This window comes from Ixodes scapularis, unplaced genomic scaffold (assembly GCF_016920785.2).
Source record: "Ixodes scapularis isolate PalLabHiFi unplaced genomic scaffold, ASM1692078v2 ptg001185l_1__unscaffolded, whole genome shotgun sequence".
NCBI lineage: Eukaryota > Metazoa > Arthropoda > Arachnida > Ixodida > Ixodidae > Ixodes > Ixodes scapularis.
In genome coordinates this window covers 308,777-332,301 of record NW_024610114.1, presented here as the reverse complement: position 1 = coordinate 332,301, position 23,525 = coordinate 308,777, and the positions used below count along the sequence as shown (strand labels likewise).

Here is a 23,525-nt window from a genome sequence, read left to right as displayed (position 1 = left end):
ATGGGCCGCCATTTTTTCGACATGTGGGCTTCTATGCAGTTCGCTACCCATGTACATATACCTTGCCTCCCTGCGCTGCTGCGGATGTTAAAAGGATTACAAACGTTACGAGGATTCGCGTCTTTTTTGCGAACGACGAGCGGTCGCTCAAGCTGGTGTCTTCTCAGCCCCGCCACATACTCGCCGGAAAGGCTACTACGGTATGGATTTCGCCAACGATCGCTTTTGCACATCTCTCGCATGGTTCACCACGACTTCGCTGGACTTTTAATTCACTCTGGCTGCTTGGGCACTTTCCATCCAGCATGTCTGTTCTTTCTTTCTCCTCTTTTAGCCGACGGGTTCGGAAGACCATGGATTTCATGTCTGTTATTAAGTAAGCCTGCCTCTTTCTCTTGCCTCTGCTGCGCTTTCTTTTCTGTCTTGAGTTCGAAACATGCCGGCGACGCTTGCTCGGGGCGCCTGCGCGGCAATCGCTGCATGCACTCTGTGTGTTACACGTCAACACCGTCCACACCCTATTCCCACGTTCCGTTGTGTTCTATCGTGGTTTGATAACTGAAGATTGAGCATGACAAAACAAGAATACGAGGAAACAACACAGTAAACGTTGAACGCGTGCTCGTTATGTTGGATCAGTGGGAACATGTTCGTTAGCTTGGATCAGTGGGATCATGTTCGTTAGCTTGGATCAGTGAGAACAAAACTATTAACTTTGAACGTGTGTTTTTTATGTTGGACCCGTTGGACCAGTGAGAACGTGGTTGTAGTGTTTGACCAATGTAGCTTGATTACTATCAGGACCCTCTACTATGTTACTGTTAAAAAAAAAAAGAAATGGGTGGAGAGAATGACGATCGAATAACACGCATTACCTTTCCCCCAGTTATTTGCAGTGCTTTAGAGAGAGAGAGAAGTAGGCGTTTATTAAAACAGTGATGTCATCCAGCGCCTTGTGCTGGTTTGCTATGTAATGAACGGAATAACAAAGAAAAAGTAGAAAGGAGTAGAGAAAGGTAAGAAAACAAAATTAATATAAAGGATGTATAAGAGAATATAAAAAAAGTGATACAAGGTAAAAAATAAAATTAATTGTAGATGTGAGTGTTTCAGTGGCAAGCGTCATTTACCACTTCAGTTCGCTTTAGAACACTAGAGCATATGCTGTAAACGAGTATTCTTCAGAAACTTCAGGAGAGCTTCTGTGGCCTTATAACCGTCAGAAGATGTCATCCAGGGACCAAATACAATGTCGATGCTTATTTGTTATTCCTCTTCGATATTGAGGTTTTTCTTCATTAACTGCCTTTCATGGCTGTACTCCTCGCATTCGCAGACTATGTGTTGGATGTTATGGACGCCGCCGCAGGATGCACATTCAGGAGACTGAGCTTTTCCGATTTTGTGAAGGTAGCTGTTAGTATATATATATATATATATATACGCAACTTTAAGCCGCAAGCGGTGTAGCACGGTTCCATTTGTCTTGGTAAACCTCGTGGAGCCCGAAACTGTAGCTTAGGATCAATATTGTAAAGATATCTGTAGTGGTATTTAGGGTTTTCCCAAAGAGACAATGTTATTTCTTGGCCGCTGTTTTTTATCATGCTATTTGAATGTGGTGTCGAGAATGGAATAGAGACAATAATAATCCTTTTGTGGGCATCTCTAGCAGCTCTGTCGGCAAGAACATTTCCGGTTACTCCGGAGTGGGCAGGAACCCACTGTAGAATAAATTGGTGTCCCTGGCACGAAGCTTGGCGAGCTGCTTCCAAAATATCTTGTGCAAGTTGTAGATATAGGCTACTTTTTTTCATCGAGAAGAGGGTGTAGAGAGCAGGCTTCGAGTCAACAAATATTGCCCAAAATTGAGGTTTTTCAATTCCCGTTTGTGTCTCTGCTGCTCGAATTGCCTCGAGCTCACGTGGCTCAGCTTTGCTTTTATGGATGTTCTCATAGAAGGAATGTAGACTCCCAGAGCCGATGATGACGCCATTGTGGAGCCATCAGTGAAGATGTGGCGGAATGAGTTGTATGATTTATTGATGTACTCAAGAGCAATCTGGGTGATCACCGGCACAAGCATCTTTGTTTTCGAAGTGATCCCTGGGATACTTGTTCTGATTTCTAAGTGGGGGGTACTTCCACGGCAGATATTTTGGAATTGTAGCCGCTTCAAATGATCTGAGGATATAATCCTGCAAAAACGTGACTACTTGGGCAAATCCTGAGGATGGTCTCTCTGTTGAGATATTTGCTAGATGATTATGTATTCGAGTTTTGTGACAAAGATGAGCTCGGGCAACGTTTCTTGTGTCCTTAAAATGGCGGGCGAAACTGCTTGTGCTTCAGCCAGAGTTCCCACATTCGATGTGTATTTCGGCAGTCCTAAGCAAGCTCGAAGAGCTTGTGCTTGGGCGCTTTCTAATTCTTTAAGAAGAGACCATGATACATTATGCATAACAGGAAGACTGTAGCGCATAAGGCCGAGAAACAAAGCATTGTATAGGGCCGTTAGCGCAGAGACAGAACATTCCAATTTAGTTCCACTAATTATTCTGATTATATCAATAAACGAGGTCAGCTTTTTCTTTAGGTGCTTTCTGTGGAGGCTCCATGTCAGTTCCCTGTCGAGAGTGACACCCAGAAATGTGTGTTCAGTGACGTAAGGAATTGGTTTTCCATCGATCACGATTGGGTTTGTCCGTGTGTTTTCTGCTGAATGCCATCACTGCTGATTTGTCCGGTGATATATCAAACCCCGCTCATGGAGGTAGCGTTCTGTGATGTTTATTGCTTTCTGTAGTCTTGCTTTGTTTATGTATAGAGACCTACTGCATGCCCAGAAACAGATATCATCAGCGTATATGGATACTTGAACGGTTTTAGGAAGTATTTTAAGAAGGCCTATTGCGATGCTGACGCTTATGCTTACCATGCTTCAGCAACTCCATCAATGTATCTTTTTTTTCTCTGCTGACGCTTATGCTTACCATGCTTCAGCAACTCCATCAATGTATCTTTTTCTTTTCTCTCTTGTAAACATCATTGTTATCATTTTTCTTTCTCTTGTATACGTAGTTTTCACGTGACATCACTTCCCCTATTTCCACTCACCGGCCGCCATTACCAGGTACAGAGAAACAGACGCGAACGCTGCCGCCACTCTTGTACTGCTCGACTATGACATCACCACTGCGCGTGTATTGTGTGTATGTTACGGCATCAACGTGCATAATTACAACAACAAGTTTCCATCCGAAATGCAGGATCACTGAACTAAACATTTCAACTCGAGATTCATAAAATGCATTATGCGAACCGGAAAGCCTCTTTAAGGTTGGAGATTGTTCACCGCGCTCGTAGCCCAGATGCTGGGTGGGAGCCTGGTCGGTGTTCGTACCGTCCATGAGGGTCAATGGTTCGCCTCTACGTTAAAGGGTGTGCTTGTACTTGAGGCATCAAAAGCCGCAGCATCTGAGCTGCACAAACTCGCGCAACCGCCGAAACAATATCGAGACAAGTGGCCTGCAGATACCACAGAGGTTAGGAAGCTCGGCAACAAAGGTAAGAGCAGAGAAAGTGGCAGTGGTTGTCCATCATCTAGAAGGAGGTCTGTCAGTTCTTGCTGCTTGACACTACCAGACACTGTAAAATTGCCCTAGCCGCTGTGGCAAAATGCGCAGAGTGTATATGTAAGTTATGTAAACCACAATTTGAAGTTCATTAGAGAGAGAAAATGTTGGGATTCTTATGACGTGATGCACTGTTTACCAAAATCCATGTATTACGGATGACGCATGTATTCCTTAACGGTAATGAAGCAACGACCACAGACATTGTCGTTGCCGAGGTTCTTCAAATTCTACCCATGTATGCGAGCCAGCCGAAAGCTCCTGTGTTCCTGGGACAGCAGTTTTATGCTCTCAAACTGTTTGTTTATCACTTTTGGCAAACTGCAGCCTTATATTTGGCATTGTGCTACACTCCTTTGCGGAGGACTTGCATATGCTGTGGCAACCGAACATTGCGCATACTGGCATTACTGCACCACTATGACCGCAAGTGCACATAACACATAAACACGAAAGAAGGAAACACGCACCGATAACGATGCAGCGGCGGGCAGCGTTACTGGCGGTGGCTTGAAACCGAAACTATGTCAGTACCCGGTGATGGCAGCGACATATCCCGTAAGCCCCGGCAGTGACGTCCGTGAAAACTATGTATACAGAGGACAAGGCAGTATTAATTAATTCATAAATGAATAGATGCATAAGCATGCCAGTGCAGTGCCCAGCCAAATGAAATTTTGAAGTTAATTAAGGAGAGAAAATGTTGGGATGCTTATGATGTAATTCATTTACCAAAATGATGTTCGAGACTTCTTGATGCAGGTCGTGCCAGGAATCGAGAATGGTAACTACAAACAGCTTTCTTGCCTCAAAGGAATATTCATGTTGCATTATTCTGGCACCCATCCATTTATTACGACGTTAAAGACTATAGACTCCCGACGCCCCTTCCTTGTGTTTTTAAATGATTTCGACTGGCTGAAGTGCTATTGAATTAATAATCTGAAAAGAATAGTATTCGGCTTGCACTCACCAGCATTCAAATAATGTTTCACCTAATTCCCACCTAATGCTTCGCTGAACTGAAAGGTCCGAAAAATCTGGGGAAAGATTATAACAGTTTTTGGAAGGAAGGATGCATGACAACTGGCGAGTTACCTCCACGCTTTGTCTAATGTATGCAACACACACACTTTTTTGTTTTCTAATGTACTTCAGTTCACCATCCAGGTATGATGGAAGTTTATTTGAAGCCACACAAAGGCAACTAAGTGAAAATATAGAACACTCTGGTCATGGAGGAGGTGAGAACGACGGGGAGGAGCTTCGGTTGTCCTGCCTCCATCGTGAGCTTCCTGCCTTTGATGGTGCTTCGGCATCTCAACTTTACGTAGTTATTTAGTTTTGCTGATTGGGCAGCATAACTGAAGGTACAGAAAATTTCGCAAGGCGTACAATTGCTATTTTTAGGCCGGAGAGGCCTTTTATTGAGTTTGCACGTTTGCTTTTTCTTCCCGCCGGTATAAATATATAGAGGCGTCGCACTACCTTGTAATGCATGTTAAAGAGCGCAGGTTTCTAGTTGTGCTGCTTTAAGTTGCATGCCTACAGCCTAGTAATAAGTTGGCACATTTACAACAAAACCGACTCGCTGTCGTATAAACACCCATACAGCTAAAGTAATCGGGGATCTTTGACTAGTGGACATGAGAAGGACTTTAGACTTGCCTACCTTAAAACAGAGCAAGCACCCACCCAAAATTTGGAGGTAATCTTGTTAAGTCCAAGAGTGAAAGTGCAAAAGTGGCACATGATGAGGTATGCCTCGCCACATTGGACCAGCGCGCACATGTCAAGCTGCACCGCATTACACTGGTGCACGTGTGTTGGGCCTTGCTGCTATGCACAGGCATGCTCGAAGAAGTGGTTGACGGGGAAAGGGGAGCATCCTGGTTGGCTAGGTGAACCCTGTAGGCTCAACTGGGCGCTCGCGTGTCCTTCGCTTACGTTTCAAAAGTGGGGTATGGGCGCAGCCTCGCTATCTTAGACACGTGCTCTCGTGAACTCGCAGGAACGTTGAGGTCGACTGCGGCAAACACTAGGATCTATCGAAGCCAATCTAGCGACGAGTGCAGGTCGCGTGACCTTCTGGTTGAGCTTAGCGAGGTCACGTCACGTGATACATTTGCAACTCTGGATTGGCTGCAGTCCGTCCTAAAGCCAGTTGAAACATTTAGTTTGAGTCTGACCGACCGCTTGTGACTGCTTATGACGAGATAATAAAAATTCTGGCTTATCGGATAAATCCGATAAACTTGGAAAAACAGTCACTGGTGAAATTTTCGTAAATTCTGATTTATCTGAAAAACTCAAAATTTCAAAGCCAAATAAAAACCAAGAAAGACGTAATTTGGTATGTTACAAATAAAGATTGTCAGGGCACCGGCCTAGTGGTTCTAAGTGACAGCCAATTCAGTTTTCTATTTTTTTTTAATTTTGGACTATTGACAGAAGAAAGTTTCTTATTTATCGTCAAGGTTCGTTCAGTTAGTGGGACAATTAGTACTGCCAATCGCAAGGGTGCCAATGGCAAATGCAGCTGCAGAAATATATTTCGATACAGGTGCTTTTTGTATAAATTTAGTGTATGTTCTTATCAAAACACATTCTTATATTGAAGAAAAAAAAAAGGAAGAGCAGGGTATAATTGAACTTTGAATTTTGGAAAGTTGGAGATCTAACAAAAAACTAACTCTGGTAAACCCTGAATTTCCAGCTCAAAAATAAACCGAAAAACACACTTTGAATTTGACAAAAAATAAACTCTGAAAACACGGAATCCTGCGGATGCCACTGGCGCTATCTGTCGGGTGGCCCTGGCCCACTTCCGGTCTGCGAACATTTTCTGGTTTTCTTGCAGATCGTTTTTTTCATCGTAGGCTTCAAATAATTCTGACACTCTTATGGGTGGCCTCTTCTCGTATACTGTGGTTCGATCTCGCAAATGCTGCAGAACCTAAATTAGGACCAGAAGTTGGCAATGGACGGCGCCAGTGCATCATCTTGTCAAAAGCAGTGTTACGCAGTTGGTCGCACTGAGACACAAAACCCTGAACCGGCCTTTCAAGTGAAGCAGAGCCTGTGGGCCCACTAAAGAATGAAACAGTGCTGTACCTAAACACTTTATTCATTTAGTTTATGACCAATACCTTGGAAAGGAATGTTGTCATTGCTATGACTGGCCACTAAGTAAACTGGGTAAACTTTCCGAAAGAAGAGACCTTCGTGATTTGTTATTTTTGCGCAAACTTTTAAATGGCAAAATAGCCTGCTCGTGTTTATTATCCACCACAAGCTGTTGTGTGTCTTCTTGATCTTTGAAGGTCTATGGAACTGTTTAATGTTGGTGGGTGCTCTCGCTTCTCACTCACACGAAAGCCTCGTTTAACGGTGTTTCATCATCGTCAGTTATTTTGAAAAGACTTTCAGCCTTTTCACTCTGGTGAAGAAGGAAGACCAGTGAAGCTGTACTATAGTGGGAATGAAGTAATGGCCGTCTGCAAGTCGGCATGCCAGAGTGGAAAGGCTCGAAAGGTTGCCGCGATCTACGAGCGACGACGGCAAGCAGACAACCAGCAAACACAACACTGTGGATAGCTATCGCCATCTATGAGCGACGGCAGCAACCAGAGTGTTGTGTCGACGTTTCTGTGCGGACAAACATGATCCTGGGAAATTTAGCCCGTAAGGCCTCATTCACACAGCCGGCGTTTCGCCCCGTCCCGGCGAAAGCGCCGTGGGCGCCGTGCCGAAAACGGGACGGTGCGGGGACGGAGAGTGTTTGAAGCAGCGGCGACGGAGCTGCCGGCGGTGGCTATAGCAATAGATGGATGCTGACGGCTGTGTTCCCTTATATTGGGCGGTAGCTTGCGCCTCCTAGCTTCGAAATTTTTCTGCACCTTTCAAATTCCGCGTCGAACGTTTGTATTCCGTAAAACTGTATAGCCGGTATAACCTATTATTTCTTGCACAGTTTCACACTTCCCTCGATCTCTTCTACCAATCTTGTAATCCCATATTTGTGGCTGCTTTGTAGCGGCGTCGACCACCAAATGTAGCGGACGATTGGCGTCGATGGACGCAGCCACAACTATTTTGTTCCTTGGAGCTTGCGTTTGGGTCGCCGCTAACGATCTTGCATGTTTCAAAACATTTATTTTATTTGTCTCCACGTTTCGAAACAAAAGCGACAAGACCCACTGCGAGCACGTTTCACATCAATCACTCCTTACGCCGCATTTCGTTCGCAATGATCGACGACCATATTTTCTTTCTTCGGCTCTTTTTCCTTATAGTGAGTTCGTTTCACGGCACTCGTGCCCACGCGTGCCCACTCGCAGCGTGGAGCGGGTTCGTTTCGGCCGGCACTCCACGAGTGGCTGCACTCTCCGAGTTCGTTTCAGCGCTGGCACCCCACGCGTGCATGCACTCGCTGCACCGAGAAAATCGGGAGTGCGCCAAAATGCAATCCCGTCATGCCTCGCTCCGGCGAGGAGCGGGAGCAGATGACGAGGGTTCGTCTGCTACAATGTGTTGCGGAACCGAAAGGAAAAAAAAGTAGATTTTCTGATAGAAATCGCGTCCCGCGGGCAACGGAATCAGATGCGAGCTTGAATTGTGAGCGTCTGTTATTTCATGAATTGAGCAATTGACAAACTGTGCTTTATTTGCAGGTTTAAAGTCGCTCTGTTGCCGTACACACGCTGAAATATAGCAGTGTGTAAACAAATGCTCAGAACAGACGCATCAGCGGCCCCCGAGATGTTTATCACCGTCCGTGTGCGGGTGAAAAATTGAACATTCGTCGACAAAACTCTTCCAGCAGAAACCTGTGACTGCACTATAAGCATCAGAGAAAGCTAAACATAGTGACTTTACCCGAGGCTTGGGCAACATTTACCTGCGTCAACTAACTTGCCCCGTCGTATTTTGTTTGAGAAAGCTCGTTCTTAACGCCCTCACTGAGGCTGATATCTGATCCACCTGTAATGACGATCGAAATCGAAAGTCGCACGAAAGTTTTGCTGGATATTCCAACAGACTAGTTTTAAGTCGCACCCTTTCAGTGGTTCACGCATAAAACCATGCTCAAACGGATCAAGTTTCTGCTCGGACAGCATCATCAGTTTTCTTCAGTGTAAACGGTTATAAAGAGATCGCAACAAGCTGCTTTGTAGACAGCTGGTTGTGGAAATTTACGCCGTCTGTAACTATCTCTACGACAGCCAAGTTGCTTGAAGTCGTCGCAAATATAAACTACAGGTTGCAGCGACCAATGTTTGTAGATAAACGTTGGTAGTGATTGCACTCTCGCATTCCTACCCATCACTCCGAACAGGAAGACGCTAGTTTCGGTTTGAGGTTGGTATCTTTTCTACAACATAGATGGCGGAAGCATTAGTTTTCTGCACTCGGTTATCTGGCGAGTTCGTTTTAGTCCAGTTCTCTGTGCAACACTCTGCGAGTGCGATGCATTCTGGGAGAGAACTCGAACGGTGCCAGTGCGTGTGAAACAAACTTGCTATTAGAATCGCATTTACGTCTATCGCAAAGGAACCGATGTGGTCCCACCATTTCTAGCAGCAGCTCAGCGGTAAATCCAAATCTCTGTATGCCCGTTGTTCAAAAGCCGTAAACATCACACAATGCGCCCGTCGTCTTGCTGGCCTCCCTCCTTCCCGAAACGAGCTTTGTTTGCTTTGTCCAACGTTACTAAAACACTCAGTTGGGAAACTGCCATGGAGACTGCTCTGAAGAAGTGGCCCTGATCTGTCCTCGAGAACCGAGCTAATGGCGAACACAACGCCCCCATTTCTCCCACAGCAGCCACTCGAGGAACTGCACGTTACTTCTATTTTGGCTTTAACCGGCCATTGTGGCGCCGAAGCAGGTACAGTCGAAGAGGTTAAAGGGATGCCAGCCCCGTCTCCCCAGCAGACGCGCTGCGGCTTATTACCGAAGTTAAAATGCACCTAGGTCGGGACGCGCTACCTGAAAGCACCGCTGAGGTACGGTTGTATAAAAACAATATTAATTGTGCCGCAAACCCTGCAAACTAAATATTTTAAAAACATCACGTGCCCACCATTTTGCACTAAACTTCAATAAATTTCATACAAGAAAGAGTTTTTTTCCGTTTGTTCTTACGGAAAAATATGCTTTCTAAAAGCTCAAGGTGACCACAGTACAGACCAGTACAGACAAATGATAAAGAGTGGCGCTGTTGTCGTATTTAGCTCGGTCTCTGTGGATGCCGGCGGCCCAAGTTTCGACGGTGAGTTTCCCAACTGAGTGTTTTAGTATCGTCGGCTTCGTCGTTAGGGCGGTTAGGGCACAGTACGGTCAATTCCCTCTGCCGTGGCCATGCCCATGGTCACCGAACTTTTGAGAATCCGCCAGACTCAGCGAAAGTTTTCGATTTTGTGATTGGCCGTCCCTCGATGGGGTGGGACGCCGGCATTCCTGGTCTCCCGCCGGTGCTGGGGACGTTAAACATCCTCGTTTGGCCCATTTCGGGTCCGGCAACCTGATTTTGATCGGAAACCGATCTCAACACCCTCTCCGCCGGCGAAAAGGACGGCCGGCGCTTTCGCTGGGCCGGGTGAAAAAACAGCTGTGTGAATGAGGCCTAACAGTTCCGCTGTAAAACTTGGTGCCAGGACTGTCTTAGGATATGCAGATTTATTTTTATTCTGTGCTGTATTTTTGTGTGTGTGTCTGTGTGTTTTGCGCTACATTGCAATGTACCACCAGGAAGGCATGTTCCTGTTGGTGGGCATAAGCATAATTAAATAATGTGAACTTGACAAGTGCGAAACAAGGTGCTTACTGGCAGTCTTTGTAGTTTGTGTGCTTTTTTGTCGTCCTTGTCTTATTCATTCTATTTATTTAGTTTCCAGTATGAACCAACTACTCCAATCACGAATCGCGATGCTCTATCGAGCACTGCGACACGACAGTGGTGCTTCGATAATCCTCCAAATGTTGCGTGTGCCATCCCGTTGCCTTTCCAGAAGAGCGTTCGGCCTCCTGACCATGTCTGGCAGCAAGCCCAACGTCGTGTTTGTGCTGGGACCCCCGGGCTCTGGGAAAGGCACCCAGTGTCAGAAGATTGTGGAGGTACGACGGGGACGTCCCGCTTATGTCCGCGGGACATCCACGGGACACGACATCCCGTGTGTGCTGTCACGCTCAGTGTCGTCGCTTATTCTGGTAGCCATAGACAACTGAGGTCTTCGTAAGGTGACACAACTGCTTGGGAGAAGACCTTTTTGCAGTAATAGTAATAGCAAAGTTGTTGTAGTGGGTCCTGTGAGGAACAAGGTAGCAACCTGTCTCATTAAGCCCTTTGAGTTGCACATTTATTTATTTATCCTCAAGGTCATACAACATTACATTATTAGTAAATAATTAAATCATGAGCCATTCCACTTTGTGAAGGTCGATGACCAGCCAAGCTGTTTAGCACATGACAGACCTGCCTTGAGGAGCGGGAGGAAGCTAAACACATGCAGCAGGGCAGCCACCCCTGGGAGAGCGGAAGGAAAGGAAACTAGGCACGCAAGCGCTTGGAACAACGACCAAGAGAGGGCGGTGCGAGCGTAGACATGGCCGACGCGGGTCGCACAGCGGCAAATCTTTGAGAAACCTTTATTATCTACCTGAGAGTCTACTGATCTTGAAAAGGGTGCCTATTGATAACTAATCTACTGAATAGACCTATTGCTAAATTACCCAAACATCAAGGAGAATGGAGGGAATGGTGTTCCACGTACCGCACGTGCCGGCATCGCAGCAACAACTGTCCTAAAGCAAAAGCCTAAAACAAATGGCATCTTGCACGCGTATTAGTCAGCACTTTTGTTTTTGTTATTTACTTAGAATATTTTATACAGGGAAGGCGTGCGGCGGTGTGAGCGTGAAGTCTTTAGTCACTTCTCACGAAAAATCCACGGAACCCTAGCCATAAACAGCTGCGCTGTAAAATATAAAAGTCTCTGGTTTGAAAATTGGGTTCACTTTAGTGATGGCTTTTTGTGTCAATTTTGGCAATAAAAAGCTTAGAGAGTCATGTAAGTTGAGCTGGTGTTGCACTGTTCAGTGAATCCCGGTCGACGGCATTGTGAATTATTTTTCATTTGTCTAGCATCTATATCGTAAATTCTGCGATAAATCCCGAGGTAGGAAAACAAACCAATAGATTGGTTTGTTTTTCATTTGTCTAGCATCTATATCGTAAATTCTGCGATAAATCCCGAGGTAGAAAAACAAACCAATAGATTGGTCTTTTTTTCCCACTCATTTTGGGCTTTATAGTTTTCTGTTAATTCATCTTTATGACGTTGAATGCAAATATTAACTTTCATTTGCACATGTGACAAGACAATTGTTTTTTTTTTTTTTTTTGTAACTTTATAGTTTTCCATCAGTATTTTCATACTTTTCCTCTTGTTTTCAAGTTGTCTTTCATTTTTTTTCCCTAGAGTTTCGGTAGCTTTGATGCAGTTTTCTGTAAGGCTTTCTACTTTTTTGCTTTCCGAAAAGTATTTTGTAGTTTGAGAGTAGTTATTCTTTTTAATAATAAATACTTCAAATTTTCAGCTGTTTTCTAAAAGTTGTTTGATAGATATTCAAGAGCTTTTACATAGTATTCAGATAGTTTTAAATGAAGCTTTCTTAAATTCCTCAAAGCTATTAGGAATGCAAAAAGAAAAAAAAAAAAAAGCTTCTCATAGCTATCAATAATTTTGGAAAAACTGCAGATAGTCAGCATATTAACAGTTTTTCAGGGCCCTCTGTTGTGCACTGCACAACACTGTTAGCATGAACATAACTTTGGCGCTTCTTCAGGTTTCGCTTGGGGGGGGAGTACTGGGAGAAAAACAGAAAATCGGCAATGGGCTTGTTTGCACTAACAGTGTCGTTTTGTGTACATATCCCATCCATTTTTCCTTGTCTTTGTTTGCATATTTACTGTATCTTCCATTCTCTAAGTCCCCTGTGAACGGGAATTTTCACAAAAAAGTGGGTATATAGTACCCACTTTTGTACCTTAGTACAAGTTGCACTTACCGTGAAATACCGAGCTTTCTCTTATTCCACAATAAGCGCCCACCTCCTAATTGTTTTGAACATTCGGAAAATACATAAGGACGTGTCTATACATATGATTGACCTAAGAAGCACCCATCCCCCAGTTTTACTTGATTATCTCCAAATTTTGAGTGGGTGCTGGCTAGGGATTTAATGATATACATTTGTGTACGGTCGGCGCAGCAAAATTGCATTGGCAACCCTGCATGTTTGTATTCAGATGGAACTATATGCACAAGTGGGAGACACTTCTGACGAATTGCGAGAAATACAACCCTCTTGGCGAATTCGCACAGATATTTTTCGTTGCAGCATGTACCCTGTGCCAAATTTTTTTCGCTAAACAAGAAAAACAAAGAAATTGATGCAGAAACGCAGTTGCATGGTAATTTACAAATAATCTTTTTGTAGCGATCCGTCACAAGCTTGGTTTGTGGTGAGCTTTAAATGAAGATTGCATGAAAATTATTATCATTTATTTTTAAAGAAATGACATAGAACCTTTCATTACTGCTTCAGTTTCCTGGCAAACTTGCAATTTCATGCGCTGCCCACACGAGCAACACGCGCTTGGCGGCCCAATGGTCCTACTCTGGCGTCACGACTGCTCGGAGGTTTTTCATGTTTTCTCTCGTTTAGTTACATCTTCGGGGAAGAGGAACTTGATATTCAGATTCACGAGATAAGAATACGTCAAAATTCACCTCTAACTCTTTTTTTTAAAGAAGTGTTTCAGTTTTACTTTAATGACAAGATGTACAAAACTTGCTGAAAACATTTCTTTTAACATTTAACAAGATCAAATGAAAGAAGAGAGCTTAAAGAGGCATTGTAAGGTAAATTTGCAAGTTATAGCTTTGTTGCCTGTGGACAACACCAGGCAAAAGTTTGAGAATTCACTCTTTACGTAACCTCTATAGATTACTATAAAATGTCAATAATATCTGCACATACAATAGCCTCAAGTCAACTGGTCACATATCGTAAAATATTCTGGAAAGAGAAAAACACTTATTCATATTTTTCGCCGTTCCGCCGTTCTCGGTTGCTGCCTATTGGTGCCCCGAACTTCTTTTTTCTCGTCAACTATTTGCGTATCTGTTCACTAGATGGCTCTGTAGTTTCAATCTTCAAGACTTGCCGGACTACGAGATTAAAAAAGTGTGATAAAACCAAAACTTTTAAACAAAAAAAAATTATTATGTGGTTTGTTGCCTGTAGGCAACACTCGTCATCATAGGGTTAATGGTTGATCATATATTTCAAAGCAGTAATAAACGGTTCTATGTCATTGTAATATGTCACTATGTCAAGTGTAATATTTTTTGTGCAATCTTCATTTAAAGCTCACCACAAACCAAAGCCGAAACCCTGCCTGCGCCGGGCAACATTGCTCCTGTGTCATCACCTGCATCTCTAACCACCAACAAATCGTGATGCCACATACCCGGTGCAGCTTGGCACAAAGGCGGAAGTGTTGTCTGCTACAATCGGTAGTCTGCTACACTCAACGACACCCGTACTACCGCGGCCGCAGCTTGTGTTTTAGCACAGATGTCAAGTTTTTCCAAGGGCTTGCTTTGAAAACTAGAAAATGAGGTTAAGTAAACCAGACGTGAATAGTATGTCGTGACAGGCTTGTAGAAGTATGCCATGCTCAACGTCACAAACTGGCTTTCTCGCACACGACAGACACTTCTGGCGATGATGCATGCTCGCAAGCGGAGCACACAGGCGCATGCACATTCTACAAATCACGTGGTGAATGATGAGCGCGCTGCTAGTGCTGCCTGTAGGTTCTCTTTAAAATAGTACAAAACAAGCAAACAAATCTCCCCGAGGGTCCCAAGCACGACGAAGGTAGTGCAGGGTGGGCTGCGCCGATACTGTGGTGTTCACTGCGCTGTTGGCTTTGCCGTGCCTTATGCAGATTTTAGTAATTTCGCGCACCTCAAACATTGTTTGCCAGTTTCGTCAACTGTTAGGTGGAAATAGATTGAAATATGTGACGTGTGGTCTTTTTTGGTGATAATAGAGGGAACTGCATTGTTTTCCCAATATGTAAAAAGAACCAAAGTTGCCCTTTAAAAGGCCACTAATATATAAATATATATATATATATATATATATATATATATATATATATATATATATATATATATATATATATATATGTTTTTTTTTTTAAGTCTGCTTGGGACACTCATGTTAAAAAATAAATTTTATGTTAAAATTTTTTTTAGAGCAGTATTGACGGCGCGAGATGTAGTCACCTCCTTTCCACTTGTTTTCTCTCGGCATTTCGGTTGCATGGAGGAGAGGTGGATTGGCTTGGCCATCATGTTGAGGTGGAGAGAGTGTATGACCATCCTCTGACGTCATGGACCTTTGCGCGCAGAATTTTAAATAAATCTCGCACCGTCAATATTGCTCTAAAGAATTATTTTTTCACATAAAATTAATTTTTTGACACGGGTGTCCCAACCAGACTGTTTAAAAAAAACATTATTTTTCTTTTCGGTTCCCCTTTAAGGTTCCTCTCGAAGGAAAAAATGCATAGAAGTCGTACCGTCGTATAAAACACACCAACACAAATTTAAAAAAAAAAATAGATTTATACATTTGAAAATATGGCGAGTGCAAGTTGTTAGTGTTGTCTAGCCAATTCAGTGTTTTGTCACACACGTTAGCGTAGTGCCCTTCTATACAAATGGCGATTGGCCGAGCGGAAATCTATGCTCGGTGGTCTAACCTCAAATTGAGTGCTGGGACTTGGCACAATAAAGAACCTTTGTTCTCTCTCCGACTTGCAGAAATTTGGCTACAAGCACCTGTCGGCGGGGGAGCTGCTGCGAGAAGAGCAGCGCACGCCGGGTTCGGCGTACGGCGAGGAAATCGCAACGCACATCAAGAACGGGACCATCGTTCCTGTGGCCATCACCTGCAGTCTCCTGGACAGGGTGAGTCAGTGGTTGACCCTCAGATCGACGTGGACCTTAAAGCACAGAAGCTTCACATTACAAAGTGGAAATTGCTGTTTCCTTGTTGTTACGGTACGTGGAATGCTTCTTTGACTGGTGTGTACGGCTTCCTATCCTGCCCTTCCATCAAAAGTGGAATGACGTCCCAGAAGACTGCGCATCGTGTCGTCGGATATCACGATCCTCGCAACCGATGCTAGAAGTCCCGGCAAAAAATTGAAAGACGCTTACAATCCCCTGTAACGACAAATTAGATTGCAGCTCTTGAGGAGGAGGGGGGAAGGTACGGGGAGGAAGGTATGCCCCTCCTCCTCATCCGTACCCTCCCCTCCTCCTCTCCTGCTCGCCTCCCATTTAGGGGAAATTTCCCCGTTAAATTTACCCATAATGCAAAGCGCAGTGACGTCATCTGTGACGTCACTGGAGACCTTTGTGACGTCACGTGTGACATCATCATGAGAAACGTCCCATAATGCACTGCACGGTTACGCTGACCGCTCAAGCCGGAAACGGGCGCCCATGATGCAAACGGGCCCATAATGCACCGCTCAAGCCGGAAACGGGCGCCTAAGAGCTGGGCTCTAAACGTATGAGGGAATGCAGGCGCCACAGTCGTTGCGGGGTTACAACTCCCGGCTGCCGAAGGTTCCGACGGCCTCCAAGTCGAAGGGCAACCCGCAGCAGAACAGACATCTCCCGCATCCACCATCGCCGCCGCAACACTGCCAGAAACGCGGCCGAAAACGACGTGACACTGCTACAACTTTGTCGACTGGAAATCAAAGGAACATATTTTTGGATACGTTGAACACATCAGTTGGAGACGTGTCCGAGGCACTATGGTTGCACGGACGAGGCTCTCTGGGATCTGCCGGAACCTCGTGGCGGCACAGGCATCCTTTTCAAGTGCCACCTGATGCAGTTTCGCTAGACGACAACGCCACGTCCCAAGTTACCACTGCCTTTGGCGTGCTAGTACATTTGTAATGCGGTTGTGCTTCATTGTGTTTCAGGCCATGAAGAAGGACGGGACCAACAAGTTCCTGATTGACGGCTTTCCCCGCAACAAGGACAACCTGGACGGCTGGAACGACGAGATGAGCGGCAAAGTCCACCTCCAGTTTGTGCTCTTCCTCGAGTGTCCCGAACAGGTGAGGCTGTCGCAATGTGTCTCGGGTGGCGCGGATATCCCGTCGACGTCTACGGGACATTTGTCAAACTTTAAGTTGTCCTAGCTGAGGATTATTCATGCATAGGTTGAGTTTTATTACGGAACTCATCTATCGTGAAAGGCAACCAATTCTTTCAGAGGGCACCATTCTGCGTAGGAACAGTACGAAGCGAGAATGGCGATGATTAAGGAAGAAAAAAACAACATTGGGAATACTTTCAATTTCGCCTACTGGCACCCCATAAATTCACTACCCTCTATATTTAAGGTTAGCAAATGTGTATGAATCCTGCATATGCTTGATGGGCATACCCTGGCTAATTGCCGCTCTGAAGGCAATAATGCACCAACCAAATAACTGCTCAGAAGTGCCCCCTTCGTTCAAGCGCCCACTGTTAACATTTCTCAAACTTGGGAATTCTGTAAATGATATGTTAAGTACCCAATTTTATTCGACAAGCGCCCATGCCTAAAATTAACCCAGTATTTAGGGGAAGTGGGGTGGGCGCTTCTTCGGTATTATACGGCACTCATGATTACTTGGTTGTCATACTTTTTTTTTTCTTACGCTTAATGGATGTTCTATTCCCCTAAGGGTTGCCAGCTGTTGGGGGGGCACAATAAAAACATGCTTGATCAATTAACTGAAGCAGTTACTGTGTCGTATTGCATGACAGACGTGCGTGGAGCGGTGTCTAAAGCGAGGCCAACAGGGCAGTGGCCGCACCGACGACAACATGGAGAGCCTCAGGAAACGGTGAGCTTCCTCGTGCGACTTCAACGATCACTACGACGCAGTAGAACCTTCTTAATACGTTTTTGGGGGGACCCCGGCAAACAGATGTATGGTCCGGAAAACGTAACAAAGCTTTTGGAAGTCTGTACATGAGACGAATAGACTCTCATATAGGTTCACCTTTTGACGGTCATCGCTGTACATGCACTACGGCAATGATTACAGATTTCAAAGCATCAGTTTAAATGCAAAACAACACGCACCGCTAAAGGCGGTGGTATTTGTTATGTCTTTGGCGAACCATAAAAGTCACATTTTTCGCCCACATTGTGCAAAGAAACGAAAGTGATAGCTGTAGCATGGTCACGCGATGCGGGTGGAATGGTGCCATCACATACCTGAGGACGGAGGTGCGACGTGGTTAATTCTCATAGCCGTCGTGGATGCCACTGACGACTGCCACCAGTGATCCGTGAAGTTTATAGTTTTCAAATTAAACGCTCTGCACACGTGAGGCTGACTTTGCATACCGGCGCCCTGATGGTAGCGCCAGTGGGAGCTTTGGCTCTTCCAATTCAGACTTCCACTGCTTTTCGTAATTAAGTACAGAGGATGAGAGCGTATCATCCGACGGAGAAACTCTGTAATGTTAGTAATCTTAAGCCGCTGGAATATTGCAGAAGCAGGTGTGCCAAAATGGAACCGAATTGAAGAAAGGTGACAACTTTTCGCCATCAATATTTTAATTTCGTGCTTCTAAACCAAAGAGCTTGCAAGCACGGCATGTGCACCTTCTAGATAATTAAGAAAGAAAACCTGCGCATTGACTTTTGCTTTACACTATTTTTTTGGGAACAAAACCTGACCACTGAAAAACATTTTTTGGAGAAAAAAAAACTTAACCGTCAAAGGGTTAAAAATGTTATTTTGGTAAACTTTATTCATTTTTGTTTAGTTTGGAATGTTCCAAGTTTTCCGTATTATCGGATGTACGCCGCTACCATCCTTCCGAGCAGAGTTGACGGAGTCGAAGACGGAATGTAAAAGAATCGATTTGTGCAGGTTCCGCACATACACCGAAGACACGCTGCCCATCATTCAGTACTACGACAAGATGGACCTAGTCAAGAGAGCAGACACCAGCAACAACGACCCGGATGAGGTGAGTTTTTAACGCTGAATTGGTCATAATTAAGATTCCGTGTGTTCGGTAAATGCCGAGGAATCCCGAGAATCGACCCCCATGCCAGCTTTTCAAAGTCGAGGTAATCAAAAAAACTCCCGAATCGGAGTGGAAGCTCTATTTCTTCTAGAATTCTAGAATGGGAGGCGTTCTCTTCTGCAAGTTTTGCAATCAACGTTCCTTGTGACACGTCTTTAACCAGTCCCCGCATTATCACTTTTATCGACCTCGCAACCCATATGCCCAGATATTGTATGCCTCAATCCTTCTGAAACAATAGTCTACCTATTTTAACTAAAACTTGGGACCAAATTTCGAACCACCTCTCTTATCTTCTTTTCTCTCGTTTTTCCCAGCCTATGTGAGTCTTGTCTCCGCAGAGGAAGACTGATAACACGGGTGGGCATGCCCTCTTTCCCATTCTTGACACTAAAACAACAACGAGAACCGATTTAATTTCGCCTCAAAATGGATCACGGAGGACGCTGTACAGTAGGCTCGCAAAAATTCAAACTCTGATATTTCATTCCCCTGCTTAATTCAAACAATTTAAACAAACCTTGGTTGTCCCGCTATGTTTTTAATGTGTTCATAAGCCGCTTAATTCCAACGGCGTTTTCGTGTAATTCATACTTACTGTTCCCGCCGCCCCGTTGAGTGCGCTTCTTTCCAAGCACCGGTGCACTGCAGAGCGATAACACCCACAGAGCTTGCTTCCGCGGGTGTTGCTTCCCGACAGTGCACAGGTGCTAGGTGAGAAGCGTACTCAACAGGGCTCAAGCAGGGCATACGAGCTATGAAAGAGGGGAACCATGGAGAAATTTCCGCTGCAACTTGCACGGATGCTGTGACATGGCAGCATGGCATAGGTCTATGCCGCAGCGTCTACTCAAGTTGCCACGAAAACTATTGCGCGGTGCCCGTTTTTATCGCTCATGTCTCCCCTACTTAATAGTTCACATTTGGCAACTTCTTGGCCTGATGGACGAATTGAAATCTTCCTACATTCAACTGGCATCTTTCAGAAGCATGAATCACCAACTAGCTCAGTATCGACGATGCACTACGCTGGCTCTGCGAGCCGAGCAGCACGTGCGAGGAACCTTTCGTGACGTCATGTTTTCCTTTCGCCTTTTACTGCCCTCTCCCATTGCCGCCGAGGGGCGTGGTTTTAATGCAATTTCAAAGGCTATGCTATGCGGGCATGAAATAGCCTACTTTTTGTGATATTTGCGGTGCTTGGAGTCGGATTAAAACAAATCAAGTGTTTTTCATTGAATTCAAAACCACTTCAGCTTCCTTTTAAGGCACTGGCACTGTAAAGATTTTTTTTTTTTTTTTTTTAAACGATGCAAGGCGTAAACACAAGATATATTACAAGAAAAAAGAAAAAAAAAATCTCGAGGCGTGCGAGTTTTTTTTTTTTTTAATGCTATTTTTTTTTTTTCAGCTCCTCACTTTTTTTTATTTGTGACATAATCAATTATGAAATTTAGAAGCTTTGTAAGTGGCATTTCTATAATATTTAATAGCTTTATTTGTAAAACATGTTTTTTAACGCAATTTCACATGCACTACGCCCTTTCTTTTGAAATATTGAAAATTGGAGTCCTAAAGTGATGTCACCTCCTGGCTTTTTATCCGACACTGTTAGTGCGAACATGACATTGGCACATTTTTGCGTTTTACTTCTCAATAGTATTAGCGAGCATGAAATTTAATCGCTTACATTATAGAACTAAGGTAAATTTGCTCTTTCCATAGCAATAATAACTTGGATGACATCCCGTGGTTTCAAACCAGCGATCGCTGGTTTGAAACCACGAAATCACTGGAAAAACCAGTGATTTTGAAATCACTGGAAGTGAAATTGAAATCACTGGAAAAACCAGCGATCGCTTGTTCGTGCTAACAGTGTCGCGCTCTGTACTTGTAGCAGTGAGGAGGATCGGGGAGCCGGGGAATTGGACGAAGCTCTCTATGTTTGCTAGACTTACCTCTCGCCTTGGGCGTTTTGCATCGCGTGGTGTGACCTGCTGCGGAAAGTTTGTCGGAACGACAAACGTCTCAGAGCAGATTGAGGCTGGTGTCGCAACTTTCGGCAACACCAGCCTCAACCGAGGTACCATTTGAACCCCCAACACTCTAGAGACGTTTGGGCTGACCTCATAATCCTCGTCGACAAAGTATTAAAAACAAATAAAGGACTTCGATCAGAACCCTCCAGAAATTGCAGCTAGCCAGGCTGCCTTCTCCGACGCATTCTTCAAGAACCTGTGCATATAATCGGCTCCGGGTCACATGGCCACTTGTTCGATTTTTCTCAATTTTTTTCTGCAACTGCCGTTGCATGGAAAGAAGAAAATTGTGCTTCATAGTTTATAAATGTTGAGAAGAAATATTAAGCTGTATTTATTGAAAGTACAAGAGATGTTGCATCCCCCCTTTAATACCTGCATGCCTCCAACCTAGGACATTTTTTTTGCACTGTATTTTTCAATACTAAGTACGCTGAAAAATGGGGCTTTGACCTCGCAGCCTGAGGGAATTCTTTTCGGGTGACCTTACCCCGCAATTTCTTTATTCAGAACTGTAACTCCCTCATTTTCACAGTCGTTGGATTCAGAGTTCATTAGTGATTTGCAGATCTCCGTGTCTGCCATGAAGTGCGAGGTTGAACGACAAAGAACAAGAAAGCAAACCGAAACAGAAATTGCCTAAACGCAAATCTCACTTGCCAAAAACAGGCAACACGATGAGACAAAAATGAAACCCCGTCACGAGTACACTTGGTTTAAAGGGTTAAAGTGTGACTGCTTGCCTATATTTATGTTTTGCTCCATCGAAAGAAGGTTTTGGCGGCGATTCCTAATGCCCGTCCTTTCTTCTTTTCCTTTCTAGGTCTTCAAGGGTGTTGCAAAACACTTCGACTGCCTCTAGACTCTGTAGCCGGCTTCATCGCTTGTGTATAACCTCTGCATCTGGATGGAATTGTGGAAGCTGAATATGCACAATTACTGAAATTCTTTTTTTTTTTTTGGTTCGCTTTGTTTTAGTTTTGTTTAACATGCCAAAAACCTTTTCTTTTTGAATTTTTTACATGTGCACTCTTCGGCTAAAGCTTTCGGTGTGTCATTGTCAAACCCAGGAACTGCATTTGCTGCGTGGCATTGAGCCCTTGACCTTTGAATCTTTTCGCTTGCCCATACAGAGTTTATATTTTTTAGCGGGCTTTTTAAGCCTTAAGTTTTTGGAATGACTATACATCTAAAATGTAGTATAATTTCTATCTGAATGACTGCATTAGTGTAGAATGTTTTCAGGAATTGTACTGGACGGTAATTTGCGAGTGTCAAAAATATTGAAGACTGGCCTCCATACAGAGTGTTTCTTTAAAGCTTTACAGATTTGATTAAAAAAAAAATCCGTGAAAGCTACACTTACGCAGTTTTAGCAGGTGAGTTATATGGCCAGGGGGACATAGTATAGAGGGCTAACCGTAACGATGGGTCGGCCATTCAGAAACTTGCTAAGTGTCATTGAAAACCACTAAGTCAACTGTTTAGGAAGATATAAGACAGGGGCAGCATTTTGGGGCGTTCTGTAAAAACGCTTGATTTCGGCGCATTTCTAGGTTTCGGATTTTTATCGGGGCACATCTCTGCGCCCACGGTCCTGCTCCCCAGTGGCTGAGACACTCATCACGCGTACGCCATACTTCTCTCCACCCTGCAAGGGGGGCAAGGGGGTGTCTTTGCATCTCGGCCATTGGGGAGCAGGACCGCGGGCACACAGATGCGCTCCGATAAGAAACCGAAACCTAGAAATGCGTCCAAATGGAGCGTTTTTACTGAATGCCGTAGAATGTTGCCCCTGTGTTATATCCTTCTAAACCGAGTTGATTTAGTGGTTTTCGATGACGCTCAGCAAGTTTCTGATTGGAACCACATGTCTATTTTCACTAATTAAAAAGTTGATTAACAAATTTTACTTAATTAGCTGACTGATCATTACAAATAGCCACATATACTTTGTCCCCCTGACTGTATAACTCACCTGTACAAACCGCATAAGTGTAGCTTCAGTGGCTTTTTCTAAAAATAAATCTGTAAAGCAAAAGCACCCTGTAAATGAGTAATACGACATTGATTGATATTTCAAGACCAGACATCGACAACTATAACGGAACAAATCATGGAGTACTTACCGTGTTAAGGACGCTATTTATTACAATAGAAAATTTTTTCTACATTTCTTGTTTAGCTGCTCCTAAATTTGTTCCCCAAAGTAATGTAACAGTATTAATGAACATTTGGGAATCAAAATTTCCCGATAAAATAGTACTGTCAACCAAAATAGAAGTTCATACAATGTGGAATCACGTGAATAAACCACACGCCCCTTTCTCCCATGCTGCAAAGGCTGCACGCATAAGCCCTTAGTCTCAAAATGTATATGCGCACTTAGAAAGTCCTCGAGCAGTTGGGGTACTTTCCAATGCTTCGAGCTTGCAATTGCACATGCACGCCGCACATGCGTTAAAATGAATCGGAGTGTACAATTTCTTTAGTTAATTGAGATTTCCGCTGCAGACATCACGAGATTAGGGTGCAAATTTCGCACCTTAGGTTTTGTGTTTGTAGTTACGGTGACTGTCCCCGTACTTTGCGACGTAAAATAAACACTCGCTATTTTTGCATAACGAGTTGCGACGACATCTCCCTCA

General features: G+C 44.2%; 1 protein-coding gene across 2 annotated transcripts; it reads left to right on the top strand.

Moving 5' to 3' along the window:
* LOC8039745 (UMP-CMP kinase 2) lies at positions 1–23,525 on the top strand. Of its 2 annotated transcripts, none has more exons than XM_040223739.3 (7): positions 1–200; positions 10,649–10,754; positions 15,542–15,688; positions 16,723–16,860; positions 17,558–17,637; positions 18,679–18,778; positions 21,701–23,525. In XM_040223739.3, the coding sequence occupies exons 1-7, from the start codon at positions 1–3 to the stop codon at positions 21,737–21,739; spliced, it is 810 nt and encodes a 269-aa protein (XP_040079673.2). In that variant the 3' UTR covers positions 21,740–23,525. The 2 variants fall into 2 exon arrangements, with proteins under 2 accessions (XP_040079673.2, XP_040079674.1); XM_040223740.3 differs by lacking the exon at positions 1–200 and adding an exon at positions 275–376.